The sequence below is a fragment of the Calidris pugnax genome, unplaced genomic scaffold, assembly GCF_001431845.1.
Source record: "Calidris pugnax isolate Ruff unplaced genomic scaffold, ASM143184v1 scaffold103, whole genome shotgun sequence".
Taxonomy (NCBI): Eukaryota; Metazoa; Chordata; class Aves; order Charadriiformes; family Scolopacidae; genus Calidris; species Calidris pugnax.
Genome location: NW_015090990.1, coordinates 13887434 through 13907808, shown reverse-complemented (window position 1 = coordinate 13907808; position 20375 = coordinate 13887434). Strand labels below are relative to the sequence as shown.

The 20375-nt window shown below is 37.1% G+C and overlaps 1 protein-coding gene across 1 annotated transcript in view; it reads right to left on the bottom strand.

Moving 5' to 3' along the window:
* The window catches only part of PARD3B (par-3 family cell polarity regulator beta), a 399588-nt gene extending 384294 nt beyond the window's left edge, over positions 1–15294 (bottom strand). Inside the window, exons 1-2 of the mRNA XM_014954145.1 lie at positions 15094–15294; positions 13778–13879 (exon numbers count right to left, since the gene is read on the bottom strand). Coding sequence (XP_014809631.1) covers positions 13778–13879; positions 15094–15294 — 303 coding nt within the window. The remainder of the gene's footprint in view (positions 1–13777; positions 13880–15093) is intronic.
* Positions 15295–20375: the final 5081 nt, after the last annotated feature.

Below are 20375 nucleotides of genomic sequence, written 5' to 3'. Positions count from 1 at the left end.
GGGGAAGAAGAGGAGATGGGAAGAAAAAAAGCTTTTGCTGAAGTGCACTTCATATTTGATTTCTTAGAACTTTTCCACTTTGTGTTTATACATGAGACTCAACAGAATTCTAGCTGTGAAAGTATTACTCAAATTGTCAGTAAGTGGATGCTGCTACTATACAGAATAAAAAAATAGAAGCTGTCATCTAAAAGGAGAAATTAAAAGTTCTTCACCCCTTTATTCATCAGTTAGTACAAGCAGTTCACAGGGAGAGGGGACAGAAATAAGAACTACTGTTACGAGGACTATAAACAAGGCCAGTGGGTAGTTGAAGCTTCATATAGATCTGATAAACTTGAAACTAAAACATACATGGTAATCAAAGCTCCTCGCATAATACATTTCATACCTACCTTCAGCAGCTTGGCTTCAGCACTGCAAAGGTACAGGACACTTAGCTCCTGTTGCTGTATTGTTTGTTCATCTCATTATCATTATTCTAGTTTGAGCTATAGAAACTTCTTGATCATACAGGTTTTTTCCTTACATCTTTGATTGCTATGGGGTAGATATTAGATATAAATGAAAGTTTGGAAAAACCTTCCTTAAAGGCTGAACATAAAACGATGTAAGAAGAAACATGCCATCTAAGAAAAACTTTTCAGAAGTGTTAATATAAAATGCATTAGCACCATATGAAAGACTCCTCAGATTTTAAACATGTAAAACATTAAGATCAGGCACATCTCAGTACTCCGAAATTCAGTTCTTTGATTTCATATCAGTCAGTAATCTCTGTGTAGTCCCAGGAAAGCAAGCAATCATAACTTGAAAGTGCCACTAATACGACCTGGGTCAAGCTAAACCTGGCAGTTTAAGCTTAGGACCTCAATCAACAGGAAATGATGACATTTCTTCAGCGAAAGAAGATCAAGTCTTCATCTTCTCTAATGGAAGTTCTTCCAAGAAAATGATTAGCAACTTGATTGCATTAACTTGATTGCAAGATCTACCATAGTGTATTTTATTATCCTCTTGAGAATTATACCTTAAAAGTTAAAAATTCCCTGGAAAAAGTGTACCTTTTTTAATAAAAAACCCCACACTAATTACTATAATTACTGTAGCCTGCTGAATAATCATGTAAGAGTAGAACCTGAGTTCATCAAAGAGCTATTTTATTGGGAAGAACAAGGAAGACATGAAGTTGTTTTGTTAAAAAGAGAACAGTCACAAAAAAACCCATAGATTTAAAACAAGCCACTTCTAATTAATGAGAAATCATATACCACATGAAAAAAATACAACTTTGCAAAACAGTGGTATACAGCCATGCACTATTTTTATGACAGGAAGCCACATAAATGCGCATCTGCATACTTAATTGACTAGCTCTTCATGGATTTTTATCTTAAGTTTCGATTACTTCTTGTCTTCAATTCAATTTTCAAAACGCAACAGAAAAAGCACCCACAAGCGAAGCCTCCAACCCAGCTGAAATGTACATACATCAACTTCAGTAACTTGAAAAAGTTATTTTTTAGAATCACCCTTTGCCATCTGTTGTTTGCAGCTGACATTCCTTGTCATTTTTCTAACACAAAATAAATGTATTTTAAACATATGGGAAACAAAGGGTATTTTTTTATTCCCGAAGATTCAAATACAGTTATCAAGCATTTCTTTACCAGACATTTTGTTCCTACAGTTTCTTCTGGCTCAGGAAGCCAAGGTAACATTGACTGAGGAGCCTTGAACCAAACAACCTAGAGGCACCCTACAAGCCTTGAATTTTTTTTTCTCCAGTTTCAGCATTAGCTCCCAAAGATGGAGTGGTACATGAGAACCTCTCAGAAGTCGGCATTTCTCTGCTGCAGCTGCTCTCTGGCAACAGAGCCTGACCTAAAGTAACAGCAGAGAGCAGTGAAGTTTACAGCTGCACTCATAGCACACAGCCTCCACAAACTCAGACTTCTGATACCCAGATAGCTGTGTCCTCACTGTGACAACTCAGGTTGTCAACTACTGGACCAGCTGTTTCCAAGACAGGATGCTTCCTTCTCCACTGCAGCCCCTGCCTTTGGCACCAGCAACGGCAAGTGCCCTCTAAAATAATTTGTTTATATCTCCTTTGCTCTTCACGTCACTTCTTTCAAACTTGTCCAAAACAGTTTTAACAACAGGTAAATTTCAGTGATCCCTCAGATTCAGGCATCCCATGTTGATTCTCAAATCTGAGTGATTTGCAGAATCTCTCTTATTTTCAGATAAGATGGTGAAATTCTGAAAGCTGCAAAACCTTCAAGCCCAAAGGAAATATTGTTGACTTCTTTTAAATAGCCAACTTTCAGTGATATGAATAGGCAGTTCTCCCACTAAAAAGTAAGAGTGCAGGAATGAGCTAAACCCCAATAGAAAAAAATGAAGACACTCAGGTGGATATAAAATAATGGATGGATAATAAAATAAGAAGCATTAGCCCCTATTCAACAGCAAAAGTGAACTTAAGGAAATATCTGGCATCCTTTTGTCATTAGTAAGATTTGCCACACCAACGCAAAGTTAAGATAATCTTTATAAACTTTGGGGCACACGTTCCCCCTCCCAAAAGTTATCATGTTTTTAAAAAGAGGTTTTCATATTTCTGCCTCTCAAGCATCCATAGTAACTACTGTTGCAAAATGACCATGAAGCAAGCCGAGCCAATAATCAATACCTTTGTCACTCATCTTCCCCTCCTTACTGTCAACTATTCTTCCTCAATTTTGACTTCTGGATTAGCTGGCTTATCTCCTAGCAGGAAAGGAATAGTTAAAGACAAGGATGCAATTAATTGTCTGAATAAAGTTTGGGGTAATACAGCAAGAAATCAGACTAGTAGCACTACAACAGTGAGAAAAAACCTCTAACAGCATCATCAGAATAATAACTGGAAAAAAAAAAAAAGCAATGAAAGAACTGGTGCATGTGAAGCCAGCATTGAATGGATTCAGTCAAGGGCTTGTAGAAGGCAGCAGCACAACAATACATTCTCATGCTATAAAGTTCAGAATATTTTAACATTATTTTATTTTTTCAGCTAGACTGCTTGTTCCTGGATATCATTTCTTACAACAATGTCATTTCTTGTAACATTTTCCTCAATGCACACATGTATTTAAAGATATTTTTTTTTTTTCATTTGTGTTGGCTAATTAGCTGAACTGTAACTACATAGAAGCAGCATTGTACCTGAAACCTCAAACACACAATTGTGAATATAAGATTTTATTCTTTTTTTTTTTTACTTAAGTTGAACTATTGTTCCATCTGTCTTTGAAGAAAGAGAAGAAAAATAAAATCCCTGAAGACTTGAGTCTTCAGATTACTGCAACTTTATATTAATGCCATCTTTGCAGAATGATAACAGAATGAACACCAGGAAAGCATTAATACTGAAGAGAAGCAGGTTATGAACACAGTAAGACTTCTAGTTCTTTGCAGAAGATACTTCTGAACTCCCAAAAAGACAAAGGCATGTGCTCTTATTCATACATATTCTCTAAAGCTATTTACTGGATGAAAGGTATATCAAAGGACAGAGCTGTCTCTGTCCCTACAGCCTTTCACACACATCAGCCCACAAAGCAGGCACTAACTCACACTTACTTGGCACTTTTAGTATATGCCTACTTCTACAAAGCTGCCTCCCCAGCTGAAGCATGGGGCCAGTGCCCCTTTCCAACCTTTTGAAATCAAACTAAGGCAAGTTTTCTGTTAGGCTCAATATTGCATATACAAGGAAGCTGGCACATAATTGGTTTAAGTGTGCATTTTTACTAGCTATTTACATGGTATTTTCCTCAAACACGTCAACTGTGCCTTAAATAAAAGAAGAGTTGATGTCTCAAACCTGCAAACCTGCGCAGTATCTCCATTACAGTACATATTACAGTATCTCCATTGCAAAGGGAGAGTTCCAAAACACAAATCTCCAATTGTTTGCAACCGCTGACATATAAGTGAGATTTCTACCAGTATTCCAAAACTTCAAACAAGCTTCAACTTTCTGGAGGGAAGAGCTATGAGAATTTGAACAGACCATTACACAGGAGCTGTGTACCTATGAGAAGCAGCGCAAGCTCACTACACTGGAACAGCTTCCCAAAACGGTACCAGGGCCAACTGCAATCCTTGGGCCAGAACACAGTCACTTCTGAAAAGAAATGAAATACCAACACAAAACCTCACCTCCTTCACCGCTGCCTGACACAAAAAGGTATAACACAGTAGGTAGTTCTAATTACTCGTAACGAACTAGTTTTTGGAGCCCTCACTTGAAAACAGAACAAAAAGCCCCCTCTTCAACCCGTTTGCAATCAAAATAAGGGAAATAATAATCCAAGGCATATTATAAACCAAAGCATTTAAGAGCTTTATAGCAAGACAACCCACCAAATTATATTTCCACAGCAAGGTTACATTACTTTCACAATGCCTAGCACTCCCTTGGTAAACAGGAACACGTGTGTGCTTATATGCATTTAAGCACCAACACGTGTATACAGAATTCCAAGTACTTGTTACATCAAGGAAAGCCACTAAAAAGGAATAAGCATCATCCATCAGGTTTTGCTTACACAAAGAGATATTAAGCTCCTTTTCATCAGGACATTTAAGTGTCCATTCAACCCACCATTTGCGACCAGATGCACTTGGAATGACCTCCCTCCTTCCATCCCTCTCATTGTTTAAGGAACACAAACTCAAACAGCTTCAGTTGTCAGATCACCAATTAGCTGCACTACTTAGTGCTCAGATGACAAAACACATTTTCAGGTCAAGAGAAAGTGTTATGGATGTACAGCTGAATACTTTCCAAAACACAAGTGACCCAGGTCCCAAACCTTCTGCCTGATGTGTTTTTAAAACTCATATTTAAAATGCCAAAATACAAATCAGAGAGTAGAGGGATTAATAGAAAATCAAATTAGAAAAGCACAAATTTCAGATTTGCATGTATCTTACATAAAAAGGATTTTAATTCCAAAATCCCGCTGTTAGCATTTAAATAGGTAATCTTATTCCAGAACTACCAGGAATCTTATTAGTGTCACAGATCCACTGTCACGGTTAAGGTTTTTTTGGGGTTGGTTTTTTTTTTTTTAAATCTGAGAAAAGCAATGGAATACTTATCACAAACAGTAAAACTCTGGTGGTTTCAGATGTTTGGAGAAAGTTCAGAATTCACAGTTCAGAATGTTCAAATATAAACATTACACTGGAAAAACTAAAAGTTTGGAGTTCATGCGGTAAGAACCTTTATAACCCCATTTTCACTTTCATAGTAGGTAGAGCTGAAATAAGTAACCATTGTAGTTTGTTCCAAGACAATATCTATTTTAAGAAAAATTACATTACACAGTACTAAATACGTAAAAGCTTATCATTTTTCTAGGAGAAATAGGAGGTTAATTTATGCATACAGGCACTATGTTACGGCTCTAAATCTATAAAACTGAATTTTCTTTAATAAGCTAAGCAACATTTGACCAGGTGTCTGTTCTTAAAGCCATGAACTTATCTTGAAGCACACTGCTAGACCTGAAGTTTATTACAAGAATGTTTCCAGTAACCAGAAGCACATGATAGTGTAATTGCACACCCCGGAATGTAATACCACACTTTTAAAATGGTTATTTTAATGATTACGCTAATGAGTTCTGAACTTCCAACCTATGTGCATACAGTTTCATAATTACACAGCTTGAAACCCTCATCAGCAAATCCAAATGCTCCTGAAATCCAAATCATTTTATAATCTTGAATAATGCATGGCACCTCTGCAGCAAGAAATTAAAACAAATTTCATAAAAATGCAAAGCTTCATAATCTGTATTCTAAAAGAAACTGCATTACCAAAATAAAGTGTTGCTTAGTAAGTACTAATGATGGTGATTTTTTTTTTCCGCCTTCCCTCTGGTACTCACAGTTCAAATCCCACTTCAAAAATAAACAGACTAACTCCTATCAAAATATCCTTTTAGATATATATGGTGGCTCACAGCATACCCTACTACACAAGAGTGAAATCAGACATCTGTTTCCTAAACAAGCATTGGCTCAAAATGGCATAAAACCTTTTCTTCCTGAAAAGTGTGAAAACATATTTTTTAAAAATAGGCTGCAGCTTGACTGGCTTTCATACTATTTCATCAATAGCAAAAAAAAAATTTCCATCTTAGTTCATCAGAAGACCAGCAAATCAAGGTCTACAGCTTTTCCAGGAGACAGCCCCTCATGTCCCCAGTGCCTTTGTTTGTTTTTAAACTACAGGTAAAGCCTTGGTAAACTCAGAGGTTTTTATCAAGCATCAGCACCATCTTTTTGAACAAACTAAAAAGCCTGTGACTTAAGATGTGGGGGAAAGCCATCATCACAGTCAATGCAAAATGACAGACACTGTTTGATTGATTTTTCTTGTGTCTCGCATCTCCATATTTTAAGGTCCTGAAAAGGATAAAGTTAATTTTTAAAATATGCCATTTCTAATACTTCCCTTCCTTGTAGACACGTGATGCATAGCTAATTATTAGACACCTAAAGAATACTTATCCCTTGATAGAACAGAAGTTACATGGAGGTTTTATTCACAGAAGTGTTTATTCTTCCTATCTTCATCACCCAGAACAGGCTAAGAATATTTAAGTAAACCAAGACTGTTAGCAGTAACAGTTCATATCCCAAGAACTTTGATTATGTGAAATTACAACTGAAGCCTATTACAAATCATTTATACAAAGCAGAAACAAAATACTCCGAATCTAACAGATAAGAACCCTGTATCATGGAGGTTGTAATCATGCTATTCAGAATAAAAGTTAAATCTATTTTAATTTTTAACAACTTAGGATTTGAAAGATGAATTAATTTAGTTATCCTTTTTGTTAATCAAATTTTAAGATTTCCGCTCATCTGTACGATCTCATTACTGTAACCACAAAATATGAATGCAAAACCAGAAGCAGTAAGGCAGAATCACAGAGACAAATATCTACACATATTCTGGCAGAGATATCAACCACAGCCTGAAAATTATACTTAGAAAAAGGCATTAAAGCCAAATCAAAGAACAACAGCCCTTGCATACCAGTTTTGACAAATTTCTGCCACTTAATTTTTCCCAGCTTGAACATACCAAGCTTTTGATCTACTAATCCTTATTTTACCTCATTAGGACCAAGGAACTAAACATAAGAATTGGCTGCCTCTTTCAAACAAGGCATTCAAACTTACAGAATTATAACCAAGGCTCTGCCACAAGCACTAAGTATCAAAAGTTTGAAGCGTGTATTTGCTGCAACCAGTTTAACAAACAATGAAAGCACACACATTAAAACAATAACTTGGTCATGGTATTAATCAACTGTCACAAAACATTATATATCAATAAAACCCTAGTACAGAGCAAAATTCACCACCTTACAAAAAAATCCCAGCTATAATTATTTTTATTTGATGCATGCCAACTTTGGTGCAGATTTTGAGAGACACAGAGCATTTGAGTTATAATACACCAATTTAGACTATTCTATGTCCATTGTACTCTTAAAATGTTACCCTCACACTATAAGAAACTAACATCATTAAATTGCTTTCTTTGCTACCAGACATCTCTCACATACTTATTCTTTATATTGAGAGGATTTTTCTTTTTAAACTTCTTCAGGGAGAAGCTGACTAATATGCAACAACTTGTAGAGCAGCCTCCATAAAAAACCATATCAGCATGTACTTCAATAAGTAAAAATTCTCAGCTGTAACTAAGTCTTATATATCTTGCCTTTTTTTTTCCTAAACAAGAGTAATATACTGTTATACAACAAATTGAAGAAAAACCCCATTCTCATTCCAGTTATCAGAAAGTTACAAAACCCTAGAGAAAATACTAGAAAGCTCAATTACACAGAAGTCCAGAGTTTGACCCACATTTATCTAACTAAAGTATGCATTACTTGCATGGAACATATATCTTAGAATCAAGCCATACGGCAAAAAAAGCATGGTAAAGATCTGTAAAGCATGACTCAGGCTGTGCTGACCCACTGGAAAGTAATTTAAACAAAGCCACATTAAGGCCTCTGCCGCTATTTCACAGGGGAAGTTTTTAAAGCAGCAATGCTCTAACTCCCCATTATGAGAACTTCCCTCAGAATTCCACAGCTCTCTGTTTATTCTTTAAACTACTGAGATAGTTCCTGACCACTTGCCTCCTTATTTCAACATCATTTTCTTATTTTTCAGCCTGCTTGTATAAATAATTTTCCTTATCACCTCAGCTACTCTTCCCCCACATCTTCTCTACTTACCTAAAAGTTACTTCCGTTCTGATTTCTTTCTCCATTTCACAAGGAATTTGATGGTTGGAGGGAACAGAAACTCTTTAAAGGTAGAATTACTTCACTATAACTTTATTTAAATAAACATTGCACAGTAGAGCGTGTCATCACTTTTACAACCAGAGTGATAACCCTTCACAGAGGCAAACCCAGGTCAGAAAATCACTTCTGTGTAAGTGCTATATCCAGCCAGCCTGCACTCCCAGGGACTAAACCTGCCTGGGAACAACGGAGAAGTTCGGAATACACTTACAGAAAACATGCCTGTCAGGTACTTGGAGAGACATTTCCTTTGTACAATTACATCAATCTTGAAGTTTATATCCACCTCTGAATCCAAATGTTTTTGTCGTTTTGCTGAAACAACTGCTCCAAACCAGCCTCACTCTCACAATACTGTCACTGGAACTAAAAATACCTCCCAACAACTCTGACTGAAGTAAGCTTTAAAAGAGTTAGAATCCTCTACAGAAACAACTGCAGCCAGATCTTCAGCTTCTTATCAGGCGGACAGGCCCAATAACCATTTTGAACACCCAGCAGATGATCTCTCTAGCATTTGGAGACCTTCCAGGAGAATGTTTTCTCAGTATTGCATTTCTGCTAGTGAACTGAGAAGGAAGAAATCATTGATTTTGCTATTAAATATTTCAATAAAAGCTTAGCCAAAATAAGTATCTGAACTACACTTAATTGATACCACTTACTTAATATCATCATTAGAAACACTTAAATGACAATTACAGTCCCTACAAATCTTGAAAATGTCACTGCTTCAGCATTTTATTGATGTTGCTCTGTGTCCCTCAAAAGCTTCTGTTGCTGTTAAAAAAAAGGCACACATGTTCAGCATAGGAGATATCCAAGCAAAAACTATTTCTAAGACCATATGGGCACACTGCTATTTCAGTATCAGCGCAATGCCCGTCACAGTCACATACCATTTTTCCTTCCACTCCTTAAAAAAAAAAAAAACACAACAAAACAAAAAAACCAACAACGCCTAAACCAAACAACCCACAAGTAAACCAGAAAACACCCCCACAGTATACTTAAAGCAGTTACACTGCTAACAAACAAGTCTCTGAATAAGTTAAACATACATCACCTTCTAGGAAGACAAGCCTAGATCTTTTGCCAGCAGCACTGATAAGGAAATAGTGTCTTTACATAAATATTCAACAGCTTTGTTGGCCAAACTGCAGATACTACACTTTCAAGCATAATCTTACCAAAAATGGACACACACAAAGAGCCACCACCCTGGTAGAAGACCATCATCCCCTAGTTCAGAAGAGCTCTACTGATAAAAGCATTCCAGTAAGCATGTTTTGTTTGTATTTGATCCTATCGAAATATGGACATATATTAGGTTAGATAGAAACTGTAATTTCCCTGTAGACCTATCATATGTACCCATGTACCCAGAGAGCAGAATTGTTCTAATCTAAGAAGTTATTAACAGTTTAAACTTTCTTCCTATAAGCTAAGCAAGTTTTAACTTACCAACACAGGGCTTCATTACAACTTTTTAGGCTCCCCAGGTGTTTACGAGTATTTGAAAACATGACTCCATACAAAAGTCAGAGGGTAATGAGATGGGTAAGTTAAATTAATGCATTTAAGACGTGCCAAGCACAGGCTCAATGCAAGCAATGATGCAAACAGAAACGGTTTGTACTCATTTTTTGCACAGCATAGAAGTTTTCTTAGGGCATTTTCCTCCCCAAGGAAGAAAGTAATTTCTAGTGAGAGATCTGTTAAGAACAGCATACAAAAAGGTCTCATTTATAGCTTCAACATACTAAAAGCAGACAATTTAAATATCGTGGTTTTATTCAAATGACAAAATTTGGGGTTTTGAATTAATTAGATCTATCATTCAGAGTAATCAGGACATGAACCACTTGCTAGATAACTCAGTGAAAACTGATCTTAAAGCTAGCTTTGACATGTAATTCAGGCCACAGATTATTGCTGAGGTGGCAGCAGGAAGGGGGGTTCCCACCATAAAGAATTTCCAAAGCATTTTCACATGACACATGTTACCAAGCACATATTATACTAATTTAGATCTGTTTTATATGCAAGTAGAACAAGCCACCCTTTCCAACATGCATAACTGTGCAGTTGACAGCAATTAATTTCACACATTGTACTGCCTATTTACTGAGTTTTGATTAGTTTTGAGTTCAAGGGGAAAGCATGAAGTTAACATAAGCAGAGCTCAAAAACATTGCTGATCCCAGTAATGCCCATTATGTAACCCAGTGCCACCATTTCACAATGTTGGAAACCGAGCATTATATTCCATCTTTTTGTTCCCTCTCAATCGTTTACTGACCTACAGCAGCACTTTGCTGTTTACCTCAGCAGTAGCTGTGCTTCCTTAACAGTCTATTGTTAAGGACTGTCAAAAGCTTTTGAAATTCCAAATAAATTACATCTGATAGCTCTCTCTGATTCACTGTTTTGTTGCTACAGTGAAAGAACTTCAATAGATTAGCAAGCACATTTTCCTTTGAAGAAACTGTGCTAATTTACTGCTATCAAATTATGATCTAGAACAGATTAACCCTTAAAAAATGCATCAGCTCATTTCCTCTGCCACTAAAGAGGAGCTTGATGGTCAGCAATGCCAAACACACCTTTGGTGAAAGGCCCTGAGGTTAAGTGTTACACTTATTATTTTTTTTTTATAGATTGACTGATTTCATGAGAGCCTGCATTACTGTCTCAGATGCATAGGAAGGATGACAAGGACATGAGAGCAAAGCTGCAGCCTATTCATTTGTCACACATACAGATAATTATAGTCAAAGAGAAACAGTACACAGATAAATGCACCAAAAATTCTTTCATCTATTTAGGGCCTTCAAACACCAAATTAGATATCAGGTCTGTTAAAGCTAAATATCTCTTCCCCTTTTTGCATAAAAGATCCCCCAGCCTATATTCTCAGAGTGGAATAACACTGGTGAAGGCTCAAAGGCTAACAGGCCACAGTAAAACTATTAAAAATACATGTAAGCCTTTTACGGGGTTGGTTCTTTGTTATCAGATCATACCAAACATTGTAAGTAGGTAGTATTGACTAACTAATCCTTACAACTAAGCTCCTTACACAGAGCATGAAGGGGCTATGGCCCAACTCCACTCTCAAATGAAAGAATTATTGACTTCTCAACCAGCAGTCCCCTTAGATGATCACATGATTCTCGCCTAGTTTAATCAAAAAAACTGATTTGTCACTGCAGATGTAGTTGTTCAGCAAGTCTTACTTATCACTGTTTCACTAGGGCCTTCTGAAGAAGAGAAGATGGCAGCGATGCATCACATATAACTCAGATCACAGGAAGAGAAATCAAGATTTGCTGTATCCCAAGCCATCCCAAACCACTTCAGGGAGTAAGATCCTGGTTTCCTAGAGTTTTTCCTCAAGGTAGCCTCAGAACTACAGACCCCCTCCTAGCACTGTTAGAACATGCCTAAACCTACAGCTGTGTGTGAACTAGAAAATTCATCACCAACATACTCTGACAGTGACACCCATCAATAAAGTACATCAGAGGCTTCAGCAACATGTTAAGAATTGGACGATATAACAAATATTCTGCAAACTACTGCTTCTATTTGTCTAGCTGTTCCTGTATCAGCACTTCAAATAGAGGAAACCCCAGGTGGACATGGTTTTTTTATTAACTAATGAGACCAGTAATGCATTTCCCTTTGCTGCGTTATCTCATTTTATGACACCTTATGCTTATGGTCCTATGTTTTATATATAGCTCTTGTCAATCCTCAGAATCATAGAATGGTTAGAGTTGGAAGGAACCTTAAAGATTGAGTTCCAACCTCCCTGCCCTGGGCAGGGACACCTCCCATAGACCAGGTTGCTCAAAGCCCTGTCCAGCCTGGCCTTGAACACTTCCAGCGATGAGGCAGCCACAACTTCTCTAGGCAACCTGTTCCAGTGTCTCACCACCCTCACACTAAAGAATTTCTTCCTAAAATCTAATCTAAATCTACCTGCTTCCAGTTTAAAACCATTGACCCTCATCCTATCACTACACTCACTGATAAAGAGTCCCTCCCCATCTCTCCTGTAGGCCCCCTTTAGGCACTGGAGGGTCTCCCTGGAGCCTTCTGTTCTCCAAGCTGAAAAATCCCAACTCTCTCAGCCTGTCTTCATAGGAGAGGTGCTCCAGCCCTCTGATCATTTTCATGGCTGGACCCATTCTTTAGGCTCCAAACACTACTGGAAAAAAGTCTTAGGGTTTTTTTAAGTACACTTTTAGCAAACATGGACAAGCAAGAAATACAAGTTTGATAAAAAGAACATACACCAAACAGAACTCCATTGTTTCGAGAATTCCCACACAAACCACCATACAATAGGACCAAAGTACACCTTAGACAATTTTCTAAGGAACTGAGAAACAGCTTCCCATTAATCATAAGCAAAACATTGCACTTTGTATTAAGTCACTGAACAATCAACAGCATACAAAACTACCATTTCTGTTTGCAATACCCAAAATTACTGTTGAAGTCACCAAGTGTATGGCACAGTAAATATACACATCTATTTGTCTGAGAGTACAGGCATACCCCATGTTTAGATCTTCAGTTTCAAGTCACTAGCTATATTTTTTCCTCTGATTTTATGAGGAAAAAAGAAAGAGAAAAACAAACAAGTATTTTAAATTATACAACTCCTACTCTATGCTGAAATAAGTCACCAATAAGTTTCCCAAACCTAAATTTTCCTGATAATTAAAAAAAAAAAACCAAAAACATCAAAAGGGTTGTCTTTGCCACTATTTCTCTACCCAAGAAGGACACTATTTTATTTGCATTGAAGGTTAGAGACTCACCGCTTTTGAAATTATTAATTACCCTGCTTAGACTTTCCATAGCAAATCACAGAAACTCCTCCTGAAATTTAACACCGCTGAAGCAGCTGTTCTTGTCATCACAGGATTTGTCTGTTTATTTTGACGCACATTTTCAACCATGACATTTGAATGATTTTCCAAAACTTAATTTTAAGCAAAGTAAGAGATTACAAAAGATATTCTAAGTGGCGTAAAAAAAGATGTCTTGCAAAACTCATCTTCTTTCACCACTCTATTTTCATACAGCAATAAAAAGAAACACAGAACTGCTCAAAAAGGTTAAGCCCTAAATCAACTGTTAGGGTTCTCTGATGATCTTCATTGCTTTGGTCATGCTTGCCCACGCCATCTTCAGTTCTGCTCTAGAAACAGAGCATTACAGCACCTATGGGCAGATGTGTTTACTTTAAGAATATTTAACACCCACTTCACCTGCCAGATGTCCAAGAAATGAGAAAGTAGCTTTACTTATTTGAAAAGACACAGCAAAAAGCAAAAGTAGTATTTTCAATGCTCTACCTTGTCTTTGTCTTCCACAACATCTGCCAGCACATCATCTGGATCCAAGATTCCTCCATCTGTATATTCCAGGTGGTGAATATTTACCCAGGAAGTTGGATCCTGTAAGACAGACACAAGATTTCTTAACCTAACCCTGCATGGTTTTTGTGCCACCGGACAAAGCAGCTCTGTACCCCATCTGCTTCCCACCCATTTCCCTCTTTAATCACGAGGTAGAAGTTTGAAGTCACTCCCTAACATTGAAACAGAGACAGAAAGAAAGCTACACACACAGAACAAGACTTTACCTATAGAACACTAGGCAAAAGATATTTAAAGTGTACATTCCCATTGCCTTATCATACACTTGAATTCTTTATTTAAGTTAAACAGTTGATAGAAAATAAGGAGAAATTAAAATTAAAATAATTAAAAGAAAAAAATGTATTTTTTACAATAGTTTAAAGTTGGAATATTTGGATTACTATCAGCACATACACGTAAACATATGTATGGATATGCACCACTTGACATTTTGGAGGTGTATACATATATAAATATATGTATAAAAAATACCCATCATTTCTTTCTCTGAGGACATAGGTCAGGCTATTATCACAAAAAAACCCCACAACAAATTAATAGAATAAATGAATCACAGTTTGTTTTCATAAGTAAATGCTCTCAAAGTTGTGTACCATATTGACAGGGATCATATTAGTTTTTCAAAACTAATATTTTCTTCATATATTATTAACCACTTCACTTCAGGAACTGGGAGCTTAGCCATGACTCCACTGACCCTGAAGCCAAAAGGCTTATGGTACACTGCCCAACACAAATTCTCCCTGACATGAAATACATATCAGGGAGCAGACACATACCTGTAACACTGTCCCCAAACTGTAACAGCTACCTATGTACACGTAACTTCCAAGGGGGATAGGCTAAGTGGTAGTCATGTTTGAACTGCCTTAGTTAACATTTGAACATTCATCCCATTAGGGGCAGCTAGCGTGATTTAACAAACACACGGCAGCCCATCATGTCACAGCAACATGTTTGAGTATACTCTATGGTATCAACATTGATAAGTGTGGAATTGGCACATCTTCTACAGCACACTGAAGAAAGGAAACATGCCTGGTTAAGATCACAAAGCATACTTGAGTCCCCCAGGAAATATTATGGAGACTGGCCAAAATAAGCTAAAATTAAAGGTCAACAAACTGGCGTGCACACACGTAGCTTTGAGAAAGGTTTCAGAAGGGGACCAAGAAAGAAGAGCTCTGCTGATGTGCAATATGCAATACCAATGATTCTATTTATATTACGTCTGTATCTCCAATCCCTTCTTTCTTGTCAAATATAAATAGATCACAGTCCTCAGACGCAAAGTGAAGCACAACAGACCCACTATACAAACTAGCAAGATCCTTATCCTTAGTGTAGATATTCCCCATGTAATGAAGTCCCCAAGAAGTAGGGATATTCCACTCCAAATTTATTTGCAGGCTTTTTATAACTTTGGCCATCAGGCGACACAGACAGCAGATAATTCAGGACAATATCATCACAGGGATAGATGAGGATCAATTGGATTAGACTTCTATTTTACTGCATCGTCAATAGGCAGCAGTCAAAAAAACAAACAAACCAAAAAAAAACCTCACACTACAACAACCCCAGCATTACCAACAGGTCAGTCCATTATGCCACTACCAACTTTGGTGGTGAACTTTAAACAAAACATTTTTCCAATTCTGAGCCATCTAACATCCATAGTTCAGTTTCAGTTCTTCCACTGACACATACTTGTTTGGACTGGGATAGCGCTAGTTTTCTAGTAGCTTGCACGGTGCTGTGTTTTGGATTTGTGACCATAACAGTGTTGATAACACAGGGATGTTTTGCTGTCACTGAATAGTGCTTACACAGCATCAAAGGTTTCCCTGTTTCTCACACTGCCCCCGTAGTGAGTAGGCTGGGGATGCACAAGAAGCTGGGACAGGACACAGCCGGGTGGGCTGCCCCCCAACTGACCAAAGGGATATTCCCTACCCGTAACACTGTGCTCAGCAATAAAAGCTGGGGGAAGAGGAAGGAGGAGGAGGAGCAGAGCTGCGCACACAGATTTTGTTTTACCTATTAAATTTAAACCTTAAACTGTCTTTATCTCAGCCCATGAGTTTTCTATCTTGTACGCTTAGGATTCCCCTCCCCAGCCCACTGGGCAAGCAGTGAGCAAAGCTTAGCTGCCTTAGGTTAACACACAGCCTTTTCACCCCTTGCACTTGTCTGAAGTTTAAGTATATCTAAGGCACAGTATGGCTGAATGATGACCATCCAATAAAGCATAAAAGTATCTTTATTTGTAACACATCAATCTGATCTGCAATTTACCTCTAACTACAGTTATTTCATTTCACACTGAAACCACCCATTTGTGAAATAGCAAATGTGTTTGCTCATTCTAGGTATTAGGTGTTCAAAATTACAAAATTTAAGAAAATCAGTTAACATGCTTTTGTCTCTGCAAAGTGATGAAATGTAGAGAACTATTACAGCTCAAAGCTCTATTCTAAAGCTCATGATTTAAGTATTTTTACCATAAGCACAAAATTCTAAGATGAAAAAGCAGTGAGGAAACATAGCCAGCAACAAGCAAGCATGTTAACTTACATCAAACTATTTACCTAATGCAGAAACCTTGTGAAAGATCGTCACTTGACCCTAGCAATAAACTTACAAAATATGATTCTCTCAAACTGGAATGCATCAGTAGCTACAGATATTCCTCCTGAACCTTTAAACTAATGCAATTACAGAAGGTTTCCATAGTTAGTAACTCTAAAACAGCATACTTGAAAACCACTCGTCTTAATTAGATAAACTTCTGCAGCTAACATCTTTGTCTGAAGATTAAAACCTGTTACAGGTATTATGTTGTTTAAGTGTCCAGTGGACAGAATACAGTTGACATGGAAAAAAAAATAAACAGCTAGTTGGACTATTTTGCTCTCAATGTTCATTTCTATTTGTGATTCAGTAGCTGCACCAACCCAGATGTGTCATTGAAAAAGAAACAAAGGAGTGTAAAAGCTCCACTGTCCCAGAAGAATGCAGCAAGTTGGCAAGAAGCAAGCTCAAAACACACAGTTTAGGGTAAACCACATTAAGCTTAACGAATTCTTAACCTTTTTACTTCGGGCTACAACAAATACAGTAATGTAATGGCTTTGTTATTGGCCATATCAAGATAAAGCAGTCTCAAAATCAGTCTGAGAAAACCAACAATGCCGTTCCTCACCAATCTTTTGGAGCAAGTGCAGCACACATTAGATTATTTAAAAGAAAGAAATGACAATTCACACTGAAATACAAGAACTGAAACAGAACAGGATTCACATAATTTCCTTAGCAGAAAAATACTTCTTCACAGTTTAGGCACCGCTCCCACACACACTATGACCTTTTGATCCCAAGGACTCCCTGGTTACAGTAACCGCCAGAGACTACAACAAGATTGAACACTTGCTGCCTCAGAAATACAAATGTGAAACTGGCTTCCATTAACCAGAACTTCATCCCTGAAAGTTTGAAAAAAAAAAATAACCAACCACTAAGCACAGAGAGAGAGAGGCTTTTTAAAGACTTGTTTGATGAAGCAAATAGTAACTACTGCTAGATAGTCTAGGTGGAGGAAATTCCCTGTGCAGAGTCACAGAAGTAACAACAGTTCATCTGACCAGCAAAATCACTCACCCATTCAATGTCAGAGAACACTTTCTGTTCTTTGGATGAACTCCAAACACAGGATACAAAGTGTCTATATTAAAAAAACTAAAATCTATATAGCAATTTCTTCTGTGCTTCTTTACTCCCACCAGGAGTCCAGTCAGCTTCAATAAATAAAGCACCAATATTTTAGCGAACTCACCATATAGAACAAGCCATTAACTACCAGCGGATGTAAGAACTGATGATCTTAAGTCCCTCATCTACGTGACAAGTAGGGGATAGGATAGTAACAGGAGAAAAAAGGATGTATATGCATGGACATACACAAACTCAGGTTTTCCACGTTATTTAGAGCTCAAAAGGAGTGGAACAGGTCTGAAAAAAACTCCAAAACTATAGTACATTCAAGACAGAATAACCATCGGAAAAATTGAAAATTTCCTTAGAAAGGGATGTTCTTACTTTATCTTACTAAAACATAAGAAACTTAACAACAATCACCAAGAGCATCAAGAACACTTCTGGTTTCCATATATTCTAGAGCCACTAGGCAGGAGACTGCATTTCCAAAGTAACAGGGTAACTTATAAAATATATCACTGGAGTACTTGCAAAACAGACAGCTTTTCTGTTTCTACAGTCTTTTCTGAAATGTCACAAAGGGAAGTCAGAACCCAGTAACACCAGTAACTGAAGAAATGGTAGGCTGTTGCAATGTTACACGTGTGAAGGGTTGATCCCAGCTTGCATATGTTTGCTTCAATGAAATAACACTTCTTACCTGTTTAAAGTAGAAAATTCTGGATTTTTAAGTTCATAAACAATACATGGTAAGATTACACTTATCCCATTTTTGCTAAGGGAAGGGATTAATTAAGGACATAAAGTATAAGAATTGTATTGCAAAATGCTATAACCACCTTTTTTTTTTTCCTCTTTTTTTTTTTTTTAACAGAAAGGTTTAGTCTTCTAGTTTGTGAGATTGAAGTCCTCTTATAATGAGTGACAGTGTCTAGAATCATTCCTCCCAATATCTTCTTAACTGCTATATCACTGGAAGTTCACATGCTCAAAAAGAAAGAATTAAGTATGAAAACCAAAAGAATGAGTCTCTTGTAAAATTAAAACACTAATGGCAGCCTGGAAGCTCTGGGAAGCTTTCAAGTATAGTTACTGTCTTCTATCTGTGCTCCTAAATGCTCTCCTACTAGCAAGGTCATTTAGGAGAAAACATATCTACAGATTTTTTTCAAAACGGTTCCAAAAAATCCTAACAGCACAAGTGGAGAGAAGTTCTCTTCCAGCACAGCATAACACCCTTATGAAGGAGCTTAGCTGAAGTATAAAACAGAAACAGCTACATATGTAAAGAAGTGTGAAAGTTACCTGGTATAATACATACCAGCACTTCCCAAATGAATATTGAACAGTTACTCTAACATGCATTTTACCTTAGGGCTGCAAGTCATGTTTGTGTTTAACATCAAGCCACTTAAAAGCTGTTTATCATCATTTCCTTTATGTGTGGGAGAACACTTTAGGAATTACTATGCAAATATTTACCAAATGTTAAATTAAAGCCAGGTCACATGAATGCACAAGTGGATGTAGGCAGAGAAGTGCCATAAATTAAAAAAAGTGGTTTTGACATTCATGTTGTCACAGAATCCTAACTTAACTGTTGCCACCTACTGCAACACCTTCAGCATTCAAATAGGCTAAAATAGGTTCAAGAATTCTTCTACGCATTTTCAAACACACATTCAAGTGGAAGACCAGTCTATAAATAAGACACTCCCATTTATTATTATTTATATACATCTATAGACACACATTTTTAATTCATCAAAAACTTGGCACACCATCTTGATTCCTTTTCTTCCAAACTCAAATAGGAAAGTGTCAGCCTACTTTTCTGAAAACCAAAGCAACATGTTTTATAAATGTTGCATTTTATTGTTTGCTGCTGTTATTTGTTCTGCCGTGCAGAATGCATAAAATTAATTGCAAACTCTATTCTAGAATTTCCAATTTAAATATGGTGAAGATAGGATGCACTGAAAAATTCAGAAGTAGGAATGACTTACGAAGACTCCTCCCCACAACTGCTTCTCAGGCTGATATTTTAGAAGCACCTCCACATTATTGCTTCACTAGAGCAAATAGACTTCAATGAAATATAGCATGAAAAAGGATGCATTTTTTAAAAAATGGAAGTCACATTTGCCTGTTCCATATCCACTGCAACAGAATAAATGCGAAATCAAAGTTAGGGGGAAGGATTGGACTCTGGCTACATTGTGGGTTTTAAAATCTTATTTTACATTGTCTAAATGAGAGAAAACAATCTCAACATATTTCCTAATGAAGGGAATATTTTAAGTTAAGGTCAGTAAGAAAGCTATATTCTGCCATGTAATTATTCTTAGATTGCATATTGCAATGTGATCTATTACCTCCCAATATATAAGAAGTATTTAGTGATTTCTATAAGCATTCTAAGGCTACATGATATATCATTAGCCACAGCCAATGGCACCAAATATTAGTTACTCTCGAACCACAGCTTGCAGAGCTGACTACAAAAAGGGAGCTGGAGAAGAACAGATGGATGAGATTGGTCATAGTCTCAAACTTCATCTCTAAATACTTGTCAACATTTATGACCAAATTAGAAGAGCATCTAGCGTTTTTTCTCTGTTTACCATAGCCACCTCCAAACAAGCCTGAAGTGGTACTTCTAATCAGACTGCATTTCAGCTGCCAGCAACTGGGCTGCCATCAACAGCTGTAGCAGAGGTGGGGCTCTGGTTTTATGGGAACATAAACACTGAGCTCCCAAAAAAATCAACAGCTGATCATGAAGCAAATGTTT